This window comes from Heptranchias perlo, chromosome 6 (assembly GCF_035084215.1).
Source record: "Heptranchias perlo isolate sHepPer1 chromosome 6, sHepPer1.hap1, whole genome shotgun sequence".
NCBI lineage: Eukaryota > Metazoa > Chordata > Chondrichthyes > Hexanchiformes > Hexanchidae > Heptranchias > Heptranchias perlo.
The window spans coordinates 17007868-17025165 of NC_090330.1; the positions used below are offsets into that span (position 1 = coordinate 17007868).

General features: G+C 41.6%; 1 protein-coding gene across 1 annotated transcript in view; it reads left to right on the forward strand.

Moving 5' to 3' along the window:
• Positions 1 to 17298, forward strand: part of c2cd3 (C2 domain containing 3 centriole elongation regulator) — a 139510-nt gene that overhangs the window by 99246 nt on the left and 22966 nt on the right. The window contains exons 27-32 of the mRNA XM_067985841.1: positions 1814 to 2016; positions 5225 to 5355; positions 8403 to 8564; positions 11907 to 12121; positions 15169 to 16225; positions 16808 to 16916. Of these exons, the coding sequence (XP_067841942.1) occupies positions 1814 to 2016; positions 5225 to 5355; positions 8403 to 8564; positions 11907 to 12121; positions 15169 to 16225; positions 16808 to 16916 (1877 nt within the window). The remainder of the gene's footprint in view (positions 1 to 1813; positions 2017 to 5224; positions 5356 to 8402; positions 8565 to 11906; positions 12122 to 15168; positions 16226 to 16807; positions 16917 to 17298) is intronic.

Below are 17298 nucleotides of genomic sequence, written 5' to 3' on the forward strand. Positions count from 1 at the left end.
TCTGCAGAAGAGCTTTCCAAACGTCTCCCACCCTTCGCGTGTGGAAGCATTTCCTAATTTCACTCCTGCATGTCCTGGCTCTAAATGTTAGGCTATGTCCTCGTGTCCTATATTCAAGTATAGGAGACCTCCAAAAAACAGTTACAAATATCTCAGCAGCCAGAAGCAATAATCCAGCCACTAACCTGTAAATCCTGCATGGTCCCTTAAATAGCGCTGGTGGGGGGGGGGGGTCCTTCAGGCACTCTAAGACACGTTCAGATGGTTGGGGTTAAGACTGTTGAATTGAGCGTTAAGTGCCAAAATGGTGTCTATCACTTTAAATCAGCATTGCACACTGATTGAAGCCATTTTCTCCCTACTTTACATGATTCCAGCGTTCATTATCTGCACTTGCGCTAACTCCTATACCAAGATGGCCTCAGGCGCATGTCACGCTGTAAACGTGTGTGCGCATCCAAGACGCCATCTTGGATGTCGGCAGCACCGAAACAATGGGTGCTACACGGCCCAATTTAGCGCCCTATGCCTCTATTTATAAAGCCAAGGATCACATATGCTTTTTTAACAGCCTTCTCAACTTGTCCTGCTACCTGCAAAGATTTGTGTACGTAAACCCCGAGGTGTCTCTGTTCCTGCACCCTGTTTAAAATTGTACCATTTGGTTTATATAAATTTATATAGTTTATATTTTAAAACTTATTCTGGAATATTTACCCTTACTACAAATTGCTACATATATGCATAATACAGAATAGGAATGAAATTAAAATGTGTAAATAAGTCAACAGTAGTTTTCAATCTTTGAAGTACTTAATCAAAACATGCTGAAGTGCAGCGTATGCTGTAAGCCTGTGTGGTTGCAGAATGCTGTGCACAGTGAATTCAGAAAGTGTTTCCAATCCATGCACACTCTGGAGAAAATTATAACCTGGTAGTAAACTGGAAAAGGGGTGAAAATGAAAAAGAGAAGTCAGTAAGTAAACAAATAAAAGGAAGTAACCAAAGAGGAGAACTACTCATCCAGTATGTGGGAAAAGGCATAGCCCAGTGAAGTACTCAGCCAGAAGGTCTAGGTTCAATTCCAGTCGTGCTGAGACAGCTGATCTCAGTTGAGTGGTGTACTGGAGTGGTACACTTGACCTTAGCATGCCTGGACGAAGGAGGGGAAAAAATCAGTCACTCCTAATCACTATCCAATGGATCCTTGCTGGAAAGTGCACGTGTGGACATCAAGTGAGAATACAATCAGACTCTGCTCTAATGCCCTCTTTGGCCAAATTGCCTGTCAATATTGCCCATCCAGGTTGAAGAGTTGTCACTTGGGCAAGATACTTGATGGCTGTTGGAGCTGTGGAATTGTTTTGCAGTGCTTTCAAAGACATAGAAGAGAAAGGGAAGAAAATAAGTACTTAAACTTGATCTGTGATCCGTTATCATTCCATATAATGTAAGAGCCCTGTTAGTCTAACTCCTTGAGAGTGGCTTCTAGGGCATGGAATTTGAGCTTTTATAATATATATGATTGAACGAGTATGTTAACCTTAAGAATACTGACTATGCCTGACAGGGATATGGGAAGTGGGGACTACCTAACGATGCCTTTATGAGGAAAGAGGAGCCACAGATTAAGTGACCTGCACACTAATGCATCCAAAACTTGAATTGGATCATTTGAAGGGAAAGGTTCTTTCTATGGTCATAAAGTATAAATAGTGTTTTGATTACTTTTGGATTTTACAAACTCATAAGGCTTTTCTCATGGCATCAGTACATCATCAAACCTTACTAAATGCTTTGCTTTGTGTCCTAGATATTGACCGGGTTATAGGGTTTGCCTCTGTGGATCTTTCTCCTTTGTTATCTGGATTCCTGTCTATTTGTGGCTGGTACAATATCACTGACTTTAGTGGTCAATGCCAAGGACAACTTAAAGTAGCAATCACCCCTTTGGAGCATATCCATCATCTGAGAGAGAAAAGGCGGACCCAAAGACACAAACAATCAGCAGGTTCCGTAAGTGTTTTTTTTAATGATTTGGTGAAAGAAGAAATGCTTTGATTCTGACGGTATATAGGGATACAAGTAGAGAACGGTATATAGTTAGTCTGAACATATTCAACACAACGGGAGTGGGATGAATTGGTACCAAAGCGTTGCTGTAGAATGGCAGGAGATGGGTTCACACCTGTAATTTCACATGTGAGTAGTTATTAATTTCATCTCTTGGGATATGCGGAATCTGAGCTAACATCAAAGGACTGAGTAACAAGTAAAGATTGGAAAAACTGGGGCCCTTTAAAAGAAAGAAAGAACTTACATTTAAATAGCACTTTTCACGACCTCAGGAAGTCCCAAAGCATTTTACAGCCAATTGAGTACTTCTGAAGTGTTGTAATGTAGGAAATGCGGCAGCCAAATTGCACACAGCAAGGTCCCACAAACAGCAATGAGATAATGACCGGATAACCTGTTTTAGTGATGTTGGTTGAGGGATAAATGTTGTCCAGGATACTAGGGAGAACTCCCCTGCTGCTCTTCAAAATAGTGCCATAGGATCTTTTACGTCCACCTGAGAGGGCAGTCGGGGCCTCGGTTTAATGTTTCATCCGAAAGACGGCACCCCCGGCAATGCACCGTTCCCTCAGTTCTGCATTGAAGTGTCATCTTAGATTATGTGCTCAGGTCTCTGGAGTGAGACTTGAACCCACAACCTTCTGACTTAATTGGAGCAAATTCCTTTGAAAGCCACAATATTTCTTACACTTGTTAAATGGTTTGCTGTTATTAGCACATTTTATGACATTATTACAAGAAGCATTCATCATCATATGATGCATAAATAATATAAACAGCAGAGGACCCAAAATAGACCCAAGGGAACTCCACTAGTCCCTCTTGTCCCACCACCTGCTGACAAAGTTCATGGGCTCGATTTTCGCACCCTCAATCGGGTGCGTTCGTGGCGGAGGGGCTGCGAAAATCGGGGATTCCCGGGGCGGGGTGGGAGCCCGACTCCAACCCGCCCCATTTCTGGGTTCCCCATTGACGCGCTGACATGCGTGCGCAGCCCCCGCATGTGGGACTCCCGCCGGCAATTAAAGCCGGTGGGGTGCCACTTAAGATAATTGAACAGGTACTTCAGGTTGTTTACAGACCTGATTGACCTGTTATTTTAGCAGGGATGGGATTTTGCAACTGACTGGGACTGTTTCCCGTACTGGGGGAAACACTCCCAGTTCAAATGGACATGTTGCAGCCATCAGCCTGTGACAGCTGCAAAGGTCCATTTGACTGGGGGGGGGTTGGGGGGGAGACACTCACTCATTGCAGGAGACCACTCTGCCACTTTGGACAAAGTTTGGCCTCCACCACCCTCCTCCTAACAATCAAATTCACCAACTTGCACACTTACCCTGGTGTCCAGACACATGTACCTACCTTGCGGACCCCCTCAGATGTACATCTTCTGGATGGGGGCCGCCGTAGCTGCAGTCATGACCTCCTCGGAGGGCTAACCGCATCGCCGGCCACCTCTGACATGTGGAGCTCCACAACACAGTGCTGTGACACATCCACCTGCACGGCAGGAGGGAGGGCAACGGCAGAGAGAGATGCATCGCAGAGGGCACTACCCTCGCCACAGGGTCCACAGACCGAGGCTCAACTTCCTGGACCTCTCTGAGCAGCAGTGCACACGGAGGCTCAGAATCACTCGACATGTAGTTGTGGACATCTGCAGGCTCCTTCATGCCGAGCTGCTCCTGGCTGGCCCGAGCACCATCTTCTTACCTGTCGCTGTCAAAGTCACCACTGCCCTCAACAACTGCTCCTCCGCATCCTTTCAGGGTGCCACTGGTGATATCGCCGACTTCTCTCAGTCATCTGCACAAAAGAGCCCTGCAAATAAAGCTACACCCATTCGTGCATCTCTTTCACGGTCAGCCTCACTCAACCTGCCACTACCTGTGCTGCAGTGACACAATGGGTGGCATCAGTTGTGGGTCTTCATAGTGATCCTCAGGAAAGGGCATTATTGCACAAACCAGACAAGATTTGCAAAGACGTGGCAGTAGTGGTGACAATATAATATGTAATGTGAGTTGATCAGAAATTAAATAGAAGTAAAAACAATGACAAACCCTCAAACACCCTTGTGCATCCCCTTCATGCTCACGACATGTTTGCCTTACGCTTCCTACTGCACATATGTGATGCATGCCCTGTGGCTGCAGCACAGGTAGTGGCAGGTTGAGTGAGGCTGACCATGAAAGAGATGCATGAGAGGGTGAGTACGAGATAGAGCCATGAGATTGAGGATTGGGTTGAGTGGTAGTGGCGGGATGAGTACTGGTGAGGTGAGTAAGTGCAGGTAAGATGAGGATGAGGTTTGAGTGGGTGTGAGGGGCGATGTGACAGAGTAGTGTTGGCTGTGCAGAAAGAGATGTGGGGTGGGAGCGGTGATGTGGCAGACGGAGTGTAGGGGATTGAGTAAGAGTACTCACTTTGGCTGACCTACTTAGGTCATTGCAGCGCCTCCTGCACTGTATGCAGGTGGGCGATATGTTGGTGGTGCAGGTGACCTCCTCTGCCACCTTGAGCCAGGCCTTCCTGGTGGCAGAGGCAGGCCGCTTCCTCCCGCCCACCGGGGGGAAGATCTCTGTCCTCCCCCTCCTCCTCACCCCATCCAATAAGAGCTGGAGTGAGGCATCGTTAAACCTGGGAGCAGCCTTCCCCCTGGGCTGCTCCATGCTGTAATTTTTCCTATTTCTTGCAGCATCAGTCAGTGGAGGACTGCCCCTTTAAATAGAACTCCTCCAGCTGACAGACCTTGCTGCGCATGCGCAGTCCGCCCGCCGCACAGCTTAGCAGCAGGGAACCCGGAAGAACAGGTAAGTGGCTCCAATCAGCCTGCGATTGCGCGCGGAGCAGACTGATTTCACCAGGCGCGTTACCCACGCGCCCAGTCGACCCCCCGCCGCCATGGTAATATCGGGCCCCATCTGTTTAATTTTAATCAAGTTGGCATCACTCAAGTGCACTTCAACCAAAGAGCAACTGCTCTTTGTTCTGCATGAGAAGGAAGCACGGATATACAGAAAGAGACATTCCTTTACAAAAAGTTATAACAGCAAAGTCTTATTTTTTTCCAAATTGTATACCAAGAAAAAAATGTGTTTAATTTTAAAGTAATACATATAATAATGTGTTTTTAATGTTGCAGGCTCCTACCCTTGAAGCATTGTCATATAGGACCAGTGGCATGTATAATTCTTTCCCTAGCCACATCTCCAGATATTCAGAACAATTCATTAGCACACCTTGGAATGCTGATGCTTTGTCAGCCAATGACAGGTACGAAATTACACTATAAGAATTGTGCTACTAAGATAAAGAAAATGAAAACTGTTCATTTGGGAAAAAAAAATGTTGATGTCCAATGGTGAAATGGTTTTGACTAGAAAATTTTGGCATGCATGACAAGGGATTAAACAATGAACATCTTACCATAGAATCGTAGAAAATAGGAACAAGAGTAGGCCATTTGGCCCCTCGGGCCTGCTCCACCATTCAAAATGACCATGGCTGATCGTCTAACTCAGTACCCTGTTCCCGCTTTTTCCCCATATCCCTTGATTCCTTTAGCCTTAAGAAATATATCTATCTCCTTCTTGAATATATTTAGTGACTTGGCCTCCACTGCCTTCTGTGGTAGAGAATTCCATAGGTTCACCACCCTCTGAATGAAGAAATTTCTCCTCATCTCTGTTCTAAATGGCATACCCCGTATCCTGAGACTGTGACCCCTGGTTATGGATTCCCCATCCGTCGGGAACATCCTCCCTGCTTCTAGTCTATCTAGTACTGTTAGAATTTTATATGTTTCGATGAGATCACCTCTCATTCTTCTAAACTCTAGTGAATATAGGTCTGGCTGACCCAATCTCTCCTCATACGTCAGTCCTGCCATCCCAGGAATCAGTCTGGTAAACCTTTGTTGCACTCCCTTCATGGCAAGGACATCCTTCCTCAGATAAGGAGACCAAAACTGCACACAATACTCCAGATGTGGTCTCACCAAGGCCTTGTACAACTGCAGTAAGACATCCCTGTTCCTGTACTCAAATCCTCTTGCAATGAACGCCAACATACCATTCGCCTTCCTAACTGCTTGCTGCACCTGAATGCGCGCTTTCAGCGACTGGTGTACAAGGACACCCAGGTCTCGTTGCACCTCCCCTTTTCCCAATCTATCACCATTCAGATAATAATCTGTCTTTCTGTTTTTACAACCAAAGTGGATAACCTCACATTTACCCACGTTATACTGCATCTGCCATGTTCTTGCCCACTCACCCAACTTGTCTAAATCACATTGGAGCCTCTTTGCATCCTCCTCATAGCTCACATTCCACCCCAGCTTTGTGTCATCTGCAAATTTGGAAATGTTACATTCAGTTCTCTCATCCAAATAATTGATAATATATATATTGTGAATAGCTGGGGCCCAAGCTCTGATCCCTGCGGTACCCCACTAGTCACTGCCTGCCACCCAGAAAAAGACCCGTTTATTCCTGCTCTCTGTTTCCTGTCTGTCAACCAATTCTCAATCCATGCCAGTATATTCCCCCCAATCCCATGTGCTTTAATTTTGCACACTAACCTCTTGTGTGGGACCTTATCAAAAGCCTTATGAAAATCCAAGTACACCACATCCACTGGTTCTCCCCTATCTATTATACTAGTTACCTCCTCAAAAAACTCCAATAGATTTGTTAAGCATGATTTCCCTTTCGTAAACCTATGCTGACTTTGTCCAATCCCGTTAATGCCTTCCAAGTGTTCTGTTATCACATCCTTTACTGTAGACTCTAGCATTTTCTCCACTACTGATGCTAGGCTAACTGGTCTAATTCCTTGTTTTCTCTCCCTCCTTTTTTAAATAGTGGGGTTACATTTGCCACCCTCCAAATTGTAGGAACTGTTCCAGAGTCTATTGAATTTTGGAAGATGACCACCAATGCATCCACTATTTCTAGGGCCACTTCCTTTAGTACTCTGGGATGTAGATTATCAGGCCCTGGGGATTTATCAGCCTTTCGCCCCATTAATTTCCCTAGCACTATTTTTTTACTAATACTGATTTCCTTCAGTTCCTCCCTCTCACTAGACCCTTGGTTCCCTAATATTTCCGGGAGGTTATTTGTGTCCTCCTTTGTGAAGACAGAACCAAAGTATGTGTTTAATTGTTCTATCATTTCTTTGTTCCCCGTTATAATTTCCCCCATTTCTGACTGTAAGGGACCTACATTTGTCTTCACTAATCTTTTTCTCTTGACATATTTATAAAAGCTTTTGCAGTCAGTTTTTATGTTCCCTGCTAGTTTACTCTCATACTCTATGTTTCCCCTCTTAATCAATCTCTTTGTTCTCCTTTGCTGAATTCTAAACTGCTCCCAATCCTCAGGCTTGCCGCTTTTTCTGGCAATTTTATATGTCTCCTCTTTGGATCTAATACTATCCCTAATTTCTTTTGTAAGCCATGGTTGAGCCACCTTTCCTGTTTTATTTTTGCGCCAGACAGGAATGAATAATTGTTGTAATTCCTGCACACATTCTTTAAATATTAGCCATTGCCTATCCACCGTTACCCCTTTTAGTAAAGTTCCCCAATCTATCCTAGCCAACTCACACCTCATACTTTCGTAATATCCTTCATTTAGATTCAGGACCCTAGTTTCGGATTCAACTGCTTCACTCTCCATCAATCATGTACAGAAATATCTTTAATACTAAACATTAATTTGTGATAAAATAATCAGACGTGATATCCTATGGGTTTTTTTATGAATTGATAGTTAAATTAGTAGCAAAGTGAAAATATATACAAAATCCTTTCAACTAGCTCATTAAGATCTTATTTTGTATATTATCAAGCTTTCGGACAACAGTTTATTGTTTTTGCAAGTGGAAAACATTTTGAGTAATAACATTTTGGGACCAGCTGGCTAGTTTTATTGGTCTCCTGGAACCTTCAGGGGTTGGAGAAGAATTTCGCAGAGTCTTCTCCTAAATTGGCCTACATTTTTTTTTGCCACTCCCAGGAGATTGCATTACTGAGGGGCTGTGGGTTGGTGGTGCATGTAAGCTGTAACATTTCTGTTTGAGACAGGCTGGATGGAACAGTTGGTCTTTCCTTGTCCTTTTTTTGTATGTTTCGTATCAGTTAATTGGAGAGGAAGATTCTTTTTATTCCCACTGGCAGACAATTTTGATCTCTGTATTTAATATGGCACCTGGGGCTAGTGATGCTGAAAGTAAAATTCAAATTCCAAGCAATTCTGTAAATATTGAGCACAATGCAAACTATGATTGAAATGGCCTTTCCCACTTTGCAACAGATCTGTCAACACGGAAATCCAAGCCTCCCGCCATGAGGAACATATGGAAAATGTTCGTAGATTCCATCAGTCCTTGCAGCAAGTGGAGTACAACATGCAAAGTGCTGGACACTTAGAATCACTTTCACAAACTTCACGGACTTCACTTTTCAGTGCTCTAAGGTTTATAAGTTAAAGTATATAATTACATTTGTACTTATTTGTAATGTAGTGAGTGTTATGTTTTTACTAGTTGTTCTCAACAGCTTCTAATGAATCTAGCTGTTGCCTGCGCACATGTTTATGGGATTGGGCACCCCTCTTTTTAAATAACTGCAGCTCGGTAACATTAACTTATTGAACATTTAAACATTAGTATAACTTTAATAGGTTTGTACTTTATACAGATTGAGCAATGACGAAAATAACTGAGAAGATCAACAGCTTCAGTTTTATCTAGACTTCAAGAGGACATAGACAGGCTGGTGGAATGGGCGGACACGTGGCAGATGAAATTTAACGCAGAGAAGTGCGAAGTGATACATTTTGGTAGGAAGAACAAGGAGAGGCAATGTAAATTGACGGGTACAATTCTAAAGGGGGTGCAGGAACAGAGAGACCTGGGGGTATATGTGCACAGGTCGTTGAAGGTGGCAGGGCACATTGAGAAAGCGGTTAAAAAGGTATACGGATCCTGAGCTTTATAAATAGAGCCATCGAGTACAAAAGCAAGGAGATTATGATGAACCTTTATACAACACTGGTTTGGCCACAACCGGAATATTGTGTCCATTTCTGGGCACCGCACTTTAGGAAGGGTGTGAAGGCCTTAGAGAGGGTGCAGAAAAGATTTACTAGAATGGTTCCAGGGATGAGGAACTTCAGTTACGTGGATAGACTGGAGAAGCTAAGGTTGTTCTCCTTAGAGCAGAGAAGGTTGAGAGGAGATTTGATAGAGGGGTCTAGACAGAGTAGACAAAGAGAAACTGTTCCCATTAGTGGAAGGATCGAGAACCAGGGGACACAGATTTAAGGTGATTGGCAAAAGAACCAAAGGTGACATGAGGAAAAACTTTATTACGCAGCAAGTGGTTATGATTTGGAAAGCACTGCCTGAGCAGGTGGTGGAGGCAGATTCAACTTGAAAGAAAAAAAATTGCTGGGCTACGGGAAAGGGCGGGGGAGTGGGACTAGCTGGATTGCTCTTGCAGAGAGCCGGCACGGACTTGACGGACCAAGTGGCCTCCTGTGCTGTAACCATACTATGATTCTGCTCACAAATGAAACACTATCTAATTCAATCCACTATACTTTTAACTATAGTTGACACCTTGATGATCACAACAGAAAAAGGTACAATCCCATGCAGAAAATTCTTCATCTGATTCTCTTCTAATCTTTTGTCTTCTGAAAGAAAAAGACCAATTGTGTCAGCCTTTAGTCCCAGTTGTCCCAACAGTATGCAAGTAAAGTAGGCTTGATGAATCCTGAAAAGTAAACATCTAATCATTATTTTGGACCCTTAGTACTCTCTACATAGAATTTAATTGTTACTCAGATACTGATATACTTTTTGGTGCTCAAAAGGCAAGCCTGAAAATGTACCACAGTAGAAGCACTGTGTCTTTCATTTAGACTCAGCTGTGTGTCAAAATACTTTCTCTGCCAAAAAAACATGAAATGTGACCGTCTCCATTTATAGCCAGGTTAAGGAGATCCTTTGCTCAGTGTATCAGCTGATGTAATGTAATTTTTTTTGTTAATGTAATCCAGAGTGCTGTAGGGCACACAGTCTTGACTGTATCAGCCCAGTGTAATCAACAACCTTTTTACTAGCATATTGCATCTAAGTCGAGGTCATAAGGATGTTAAAGATATACCACCTTTCATGCTACGGTGGCCCGGAATTTCCTAAGAATCTCAAACATCCGTCAGAATATAAAAACAAATGAAAATCAGCGTAAACAATCAGGGCTTAAAGGAAGTGCCAAACATACGCCAAATTCCTTCTTTAATTCCCCCTTTATTCATGAAATTTGAAGTCATCAAACTATTATTTATGCACACTAGGCACAATGGCCTAGAAATTCGGGGGCGCAGGTATCCATTTTACATTCTGACGTATTCTAATGAGATTGCAAGGATACCTGGGCGTAACTTGACATCGGCAAATTGGACGCATTTTCAGGTCTGTCTTGTGGATTGCGCCCAATATTGTGGATTAAACAACATTGAAAATGGCTACTTATCTGAAGTCATTTTTTGGAGCAAGAATTCTTTTCTGAACTGGTGCAAGAAAATATTCAAAACAGCCTGAAGTTTTGTTTGCATTTGCTATTACCATGGGTGGGGAAATTTGTCTTGAATAATATTTTGGCTTCTATAATGAACTTAGCCCAAGATAAAGTTTTAAAATAACAAAAGTATTCTGTATTTTCAAATACCTCTAATTAATTTTCCATATATAGATAAATTAGAGCAGTGGTATTTTTATTAAGTAGAACATCAACTTTGTTGAAACATAGCAGAGTCCCTTTTAAGAATCTTCCTGAGAATTTTTTTTCACTCGATGCACTTTACATTTTTTATGTTCCTGATTAGTAATTAGCTCATTTCTAAAGATCCTTTTTCTTGCAGGTCAATTAAATAGTTTCATTTGCACGATATAAATTAAATTTTAATACTTATATTTTGCCTTTAGCTGCTGGTACCTCTTATTGTTTGGAGAGATTGTGAGTCTTTCATAATTTCTTGCTACCCCTGCCTGAATTACATGAAAAAGTGACTATGACAGCACCATGGTGGGGGGGCCAATTAGGACAATTCTTCAGCAGGTTTTTGCTGTTGATCAGGGTAGGAGCTTTTTTATGTCTTAAAAGTCATCCTGTAGGTTTGAAGGATGATCAAATTTAGATTACTTCCCCCTAACGAACGGCCACGTGAAAAGTAGAAGTAGCCGGCACATAATGTGTCTTTTGCAGAGCTTTGGAGTGCTGGCATACACACGACAGTTTTTTGGGATGCATGTCCAATATCCCTCCCCTTCCCCCCAAGCCAATAAGCTGCATTCCCAATCTCTGCTGTATTGCTGTGCTTGGGTGCAAAACGCAGTTCATGCACCTCTGGAGGCTGCTCACCACACCTGCTAGCAGCTGGATCATGTGTGACATAGTTTGAGACCTGGGAGCACGTCCCCTGCCAGTGCTCTTGACCACAAAAGTTAAGTGAGACCAAGTGTTGGTGATGGGGTTTGAAGAGTAATGCACCCTCAGAAAAATAATTATATTAAATGGGGAATATGTGACGATGTGGAGACAGGCGCTAACAGTCACCATTCTAGTAACGATCTTAACGTGATTTTAAAAAGAAGAAAAGACAACTTGGCTACTGTGGAGTTTTATTCTTGGGTCAAGTTGCAATTTTTCACTTCGTACATGTATCATCTTTGAAATAAGTAAAAACTGATTTATTTTTTTACATCTGAAATTTTATATGTCTTAATTTTATTCCTACTTTGACGTGTAGGAGGAATCTCAGTGAACTAGATGATATTCAAAGATACTTCAGTCAGAAGCTGTCTACATCCCCGTTTTCTCACATGATTAACCCCACCCCACAGCAAAGAACAAATGAAGATAAAATGAATTATCGCCATAGAATATCAAACAGCCCTGGTGATGAACAGCATCTCTTGGAGAAGTCAAATAAACTGGTCTATGAATCTCGCCGTTTAATCAGTGGTGAGCAACAATTAGTTTTTATAATGGTATTTTTTTATTTGATGACCACACTTTTATTTTTTTGTTAGCTGATTTCACAGATTTTTATTTTTAATCAACTGTTTCAAGTTTCCAATGGAAAATCATTTTATTCTGAAGCTTTGCAAGATTAATGCTTTCTTCTATATACTGAAAAGGTGAGTTAATGAAAGTTAAAAAGGGAATAATATTTTGAATTCAAAGAAATCATATTTACTAGAATGATTCCAGGGATGAGGGACTTCAATTACGTGGATAGACTGGAGAAGCTGGGATTGTCTTCCTTGGAACAGAGATGGTTGAGAGGAGATTTGATAGAGGTATTCAAAATCATGAAGGGTCTAGACAGAGTAGATAGAGAAAAACTGTTCCCATTGGCAGAAGGGCCAAGAACCAGAGGGCGTAGATTTAAGGTGATTGGCAAAAGAACCAAAGGTGATATGAGGAAAAGCTTCTTTACACAGCGAGTGGTTAGTATCTGGCATGCACTGCCCCAGGGAGTGGTGGAGGCGAATTCAATCATGGCTTTCAAAAGGGAACTGGATAAGTACTTGAAACGAAAAAATGTGGAGGGCTATGGGGATAGCTGGATTGCTCATACATAGAGCCAGCGTGGACTCGATGGGCCGAATGGCCTCCTTCTGTGCTGTAACCTTCTATGAAATTTCAAAATGTGAAAATTGTAAAATGTTTAGTAGTGTACCTCATTAGACCTTTGTCTATAAAGGTGTAAAATTTCACATAGGTAAAGAAACTAGACCATGAGATTTCAGGATAAGGAAAAGGCCATTAGGCCCAACAAGCCCTTCCCTTTTTAAGACTAGTGACAAAACTGACCAACAAAATATTCTCATATAGAATGTACAGCACAGAAACAGGCCCTTTGGCCTAACAGGTCCATGCCAGTGTTTATGCTGCACACAAGCCTCCTCCCTCCTTACTTCATCTAACCCTATCAGCATATCCTTCTATTCATTTCTCCCTCATGTGTTTATCTAGCTTCCCCTTAAATGCATCTATGCTAGTCGCCTCAAGTACTTCTTGTGGTAGCAAGCTCCACATTCTCATCACACTCTGGGTAAAGAAGTTTCTCCTGAATTCCCTATTGGATTTATTAGTGACTATATTTATAGCCCCTACTTCTGGTCTCCCCTGCAAGTGGAAACATCGTCTCTACAGCTTAACAAACTGAAACTGCCTGTTGTACGTGCTGCTAAGAGCATTACAATTCTGTTATTTTTTTGTGGATAGTATTATGTATTTAGATGTCCTAAAACCTGTCATGTTTTCTTTTCCAACAATTTAACCAAAGTTGTTTTAAGACGGTTCTCCAGTCTTGTCTTTAGATGGTTGTCTCTCTAGTATTGTCATCCTTGACTCAATCTGAGGCAATTCAAAGCAAAGGAAACCATCCCTTGCTGATTTTACTCTGATTTGCCATGAAGCTGACTGCAATACAGGGTTCAGGACTGTGGACATCATAATACATTGGGTCAGATGAATGCAACTGGAAATATTCCAGTTTCTGGGCACCAAAAGCCAATATTGCTGTTGTCACACACTTGTGTTGCAATCAAATCATCAATTTTTTTTTAAATGCAATTGTTTGGATATCTTGAGTGTAAAATCAACATTTTCTATCCATCTTTTAAGATGTCACGGATATAATGCATTCCAGTATGTACATAGAAGGTGAAATAATTGAATTATTCATGTGTGTACCTAATTATGAAAAACATTTTCATTGATCCTTTTGACTGGAACAACTTGCCGCATATACCCTTCCTAATTTGTTTTAAGTTGTGTGCACCTATGAGAACTAACATTTTTTTTATACCTTCCCATCCCTTCCCTTGTACCCCCAATGACCCTGGTGGGCCGCACACCTCCAAGAGGAATAAGCCTGCAATAATAACTAGCCAAATCAAGGGAAGTCAATAGCTGATTCTTGGTCATGGGTTGGGGTCAGTGTACAATGCCATTCATCTTCACGTGCTCAGGCCTCTTTCCCCTGCACCCACGTGGAATTAAAAGTGTTGCACCTTTTGGTCTTAACAGTCAGCCCTGGTTAGCTCAACCAAGTTTGTATGGCAGAGATCAGGTTGAGATATTCACCTATGCCATGCCCGACTGAAAATGATCAGCAACGTAGGCCTGAGTGTAATCCCCAGCCCCAGTCAGAATGGATCTGCTGTTGGAACATGGCTGATGCATTCTTCATTCCAAAAGCCATGACTGTAAACTCGTAAAGCTGTGACGGTCTAGCAAACCAAGATTGCAACTGGTTTTCTATGTTAGCAGCACCTGCCAGGAACCTTTTATCGGGTATAGAATCAACAGGTAGCTATAAAAATCTCCTCCTCACGAGGAATAGGATAGGGATCAGCTTCTGTCAGGTCATTTAGTTTGCAATAATCTACGCAGAACTGCATGGTCATATCCTTCTTACAGACCAACACTATGGGATCTTGGATGACCATACTACTCCCAGGTCCAGTATCTTCTGCCCTAGTTATGTGTTTCCTCACAATGTGTGGCACATGATGTGTGCACTGTCACACTGGATTTGAAGTGCCGGTATTTACTTCATGCACAAACTGCTTTGCATTGTCTGCTTTGCCGGAGGGCAGTGACTGAAATCCTAATAACATTTTTCTCACTTGCCGTTTCTGTGTTGGGAATGAACTGAGCTAATTGTGACTTCATCCACCGAGGTACCGATTTTACTCTCGGACAAGAGATCTATAATCTCACCTTCCTTTCTCTACTCTGGGGAAGCCATGATACATATAGCCATATAACTTCGTTGTAGGTGAGATAAGTTTTTAGCATGGTCACTTGGTAGATCAAGGTACAATCTAAATCCAGCTACCAGCGACAGTTATATACGTTTATATTAAAATCTACGGATTGGCAGCTGGTAGTAAGTATATCAACAGCTAAACAGGAAAATGTTTAATGATGAGTGAAAAATATTGGTAGAATTATTTCCATATTCATGCCCATATTTGCATTTCACAATCAAACAGGTCTACAAGAAAGAAATAAAGCTGCTGTTACTTCTCCAATGCAGTCTCCTCAAGGTACAGAAGAAGATTGGGAGAAAATTGTTGAAAATGAACCACAACTATCAGAAAATGAAAGAAACAAAAACCACAATAAAACGTTCCTTTCTCTACAGTCACCAGAGAGTGAAAATATGAAGACCTACATTCCTCAATTCTGTACACAAGGAAATTCAGAGTTGAGACAAACTAAGCATGACGAATACTTTGATCAAGAGAACGTAGATTCTGAGAACAGATCCAATGTAGAAATTGGAAACCAACAAAATGATGGTGGTAGTGATGGGTATAGTGAAGAAGGATATGAGGAAGATGTGATACAACCAAGAACCTTAAACGACATGACTGTTATGACAGACAGGACCAGCCCTTGGTCAAGTATCTTGTCAGATTTCGAGGAAGATCGTAAGCATAAGTGTGAAGGTAAAAGAGAAACTCAGAAGCCAGCAGGAAATGGAAGTCTGACTGAGGAAGAGCAAACAATTCCCATCAGTGTACATGATAAACTGTTTTCTGAGGTACTGCAAAATGAAAATTGTAATTTACCCAGCAATGTCGCAGCTGGTGAGTCCCCACGTACAGAAAAATCGTCATCAGTAATTGAAGGAATAGACCATGATGTGCCAGACAGGAATTTAATTCTCCAAAGTGAACAGTGCTCAAGTACAAAGTTACTAGAAATACAGCTCTCTGATGATCTGGACTTGTTTTCCTCAAACCCTGATGAAGCAGAAGACCTGATGCAGGAAAATGGAGACTTTGGAGAATATGCCATTTTCCCCAGTAGAACATTTTCACTGACAGATAGGGAGGAAGCAGGCCTCAAAGTAAACAGTATTCATGAAGACCACCACCCCAACATTAGAAACAAAGAGCTTATCAATGAAGAGAACCAAGTGTCATTTGAAGGGCACAACCATGAAGACCCAGAATTCCCTAAAGCTGGCGGGGAGTGTGTACACAGGAAGCACAAGGAGACTGTAGATACAGATTCAGAAGAAGATAAGCTTTCAGTCAGATTGTATCCTTTAGTAACTATTACTGAGTTTAAAGTGAACTTTTATTCAGGCACGCATTAGTTCCTAACATATTCCGATGAAAGCCATCTGCTGTGAACAGTTTTTACTTTAAAGTTACTTTTAGCCTTCAGTGCAATTGATTTATTACTTGTCAGAAGAAGCATTTGTGAAAAGATTTATTTGTATGTAGTTAGCCAAGTGCTATGACACTGTGATCATTGCTAATTGAGCTTTTCATAAGTTAGTAGAATATCCTGTACCATTTGCCTTTTCTCACTGATTCGTCATAATTTCTACCCTGATTACAAATTATCTTAAAATACTTGTGTAACAACTTCAGGTTTATATTTTAACGTATGTTAGTAACTCTAATTAATGGGACTGGATGTGAAGGGACATGTTGGAAGATACTGAACACTGCTCCAGTTTAGCTATATAGCTATAGACAGTTTGGTCACAAAGATCGGAGTTGGGCAAGGAATGTAGCATGTTCTAGTTATGGAATAGGCAATACTGAAGGATTTATATGCTTTTACATTCTAAAAAACTCACTAACGTTAATAATCTTTAACATCTTTATTCAGACCTGATCCAGTTGTAATTCCAAACTTTTTTCTCCCACCAAGTCATTTAGAAGCTTCAATGAGAGTGCTGAATGTTACACAGTCATTCCATACAGCTGCAGCAGATCCAGTAAGTTTTAATTGTTCCTTTGCCTTTGTTGCACTGGTCAAAAATTACATTCAGGTAATTTAAAATTATTTGTTAATATTGTGATGACATCTTTATAAATTGAGTACTGGGTGAAAGTTGTGGTGGCTGAAATTAATGATGTACATACATAATCAAGGAATCCTTTTTGTGTATGTATTAGGTAGCATAACAACAGGTCAGTTGGAAATGACCAACAAGGATCAATGTCTCAAGAAAGAGATTTGAGGATAATAGCTGATCACTCGTTAAAGAGGTACAAGATTTGTTAATTGCCCATAGTGAAAGCAAATAGGATTTTAGGTGAAACAAAAGCAAAATACTGCAGATGCTGGAAATCTGAAATAATAACAAAGTGCTGGAA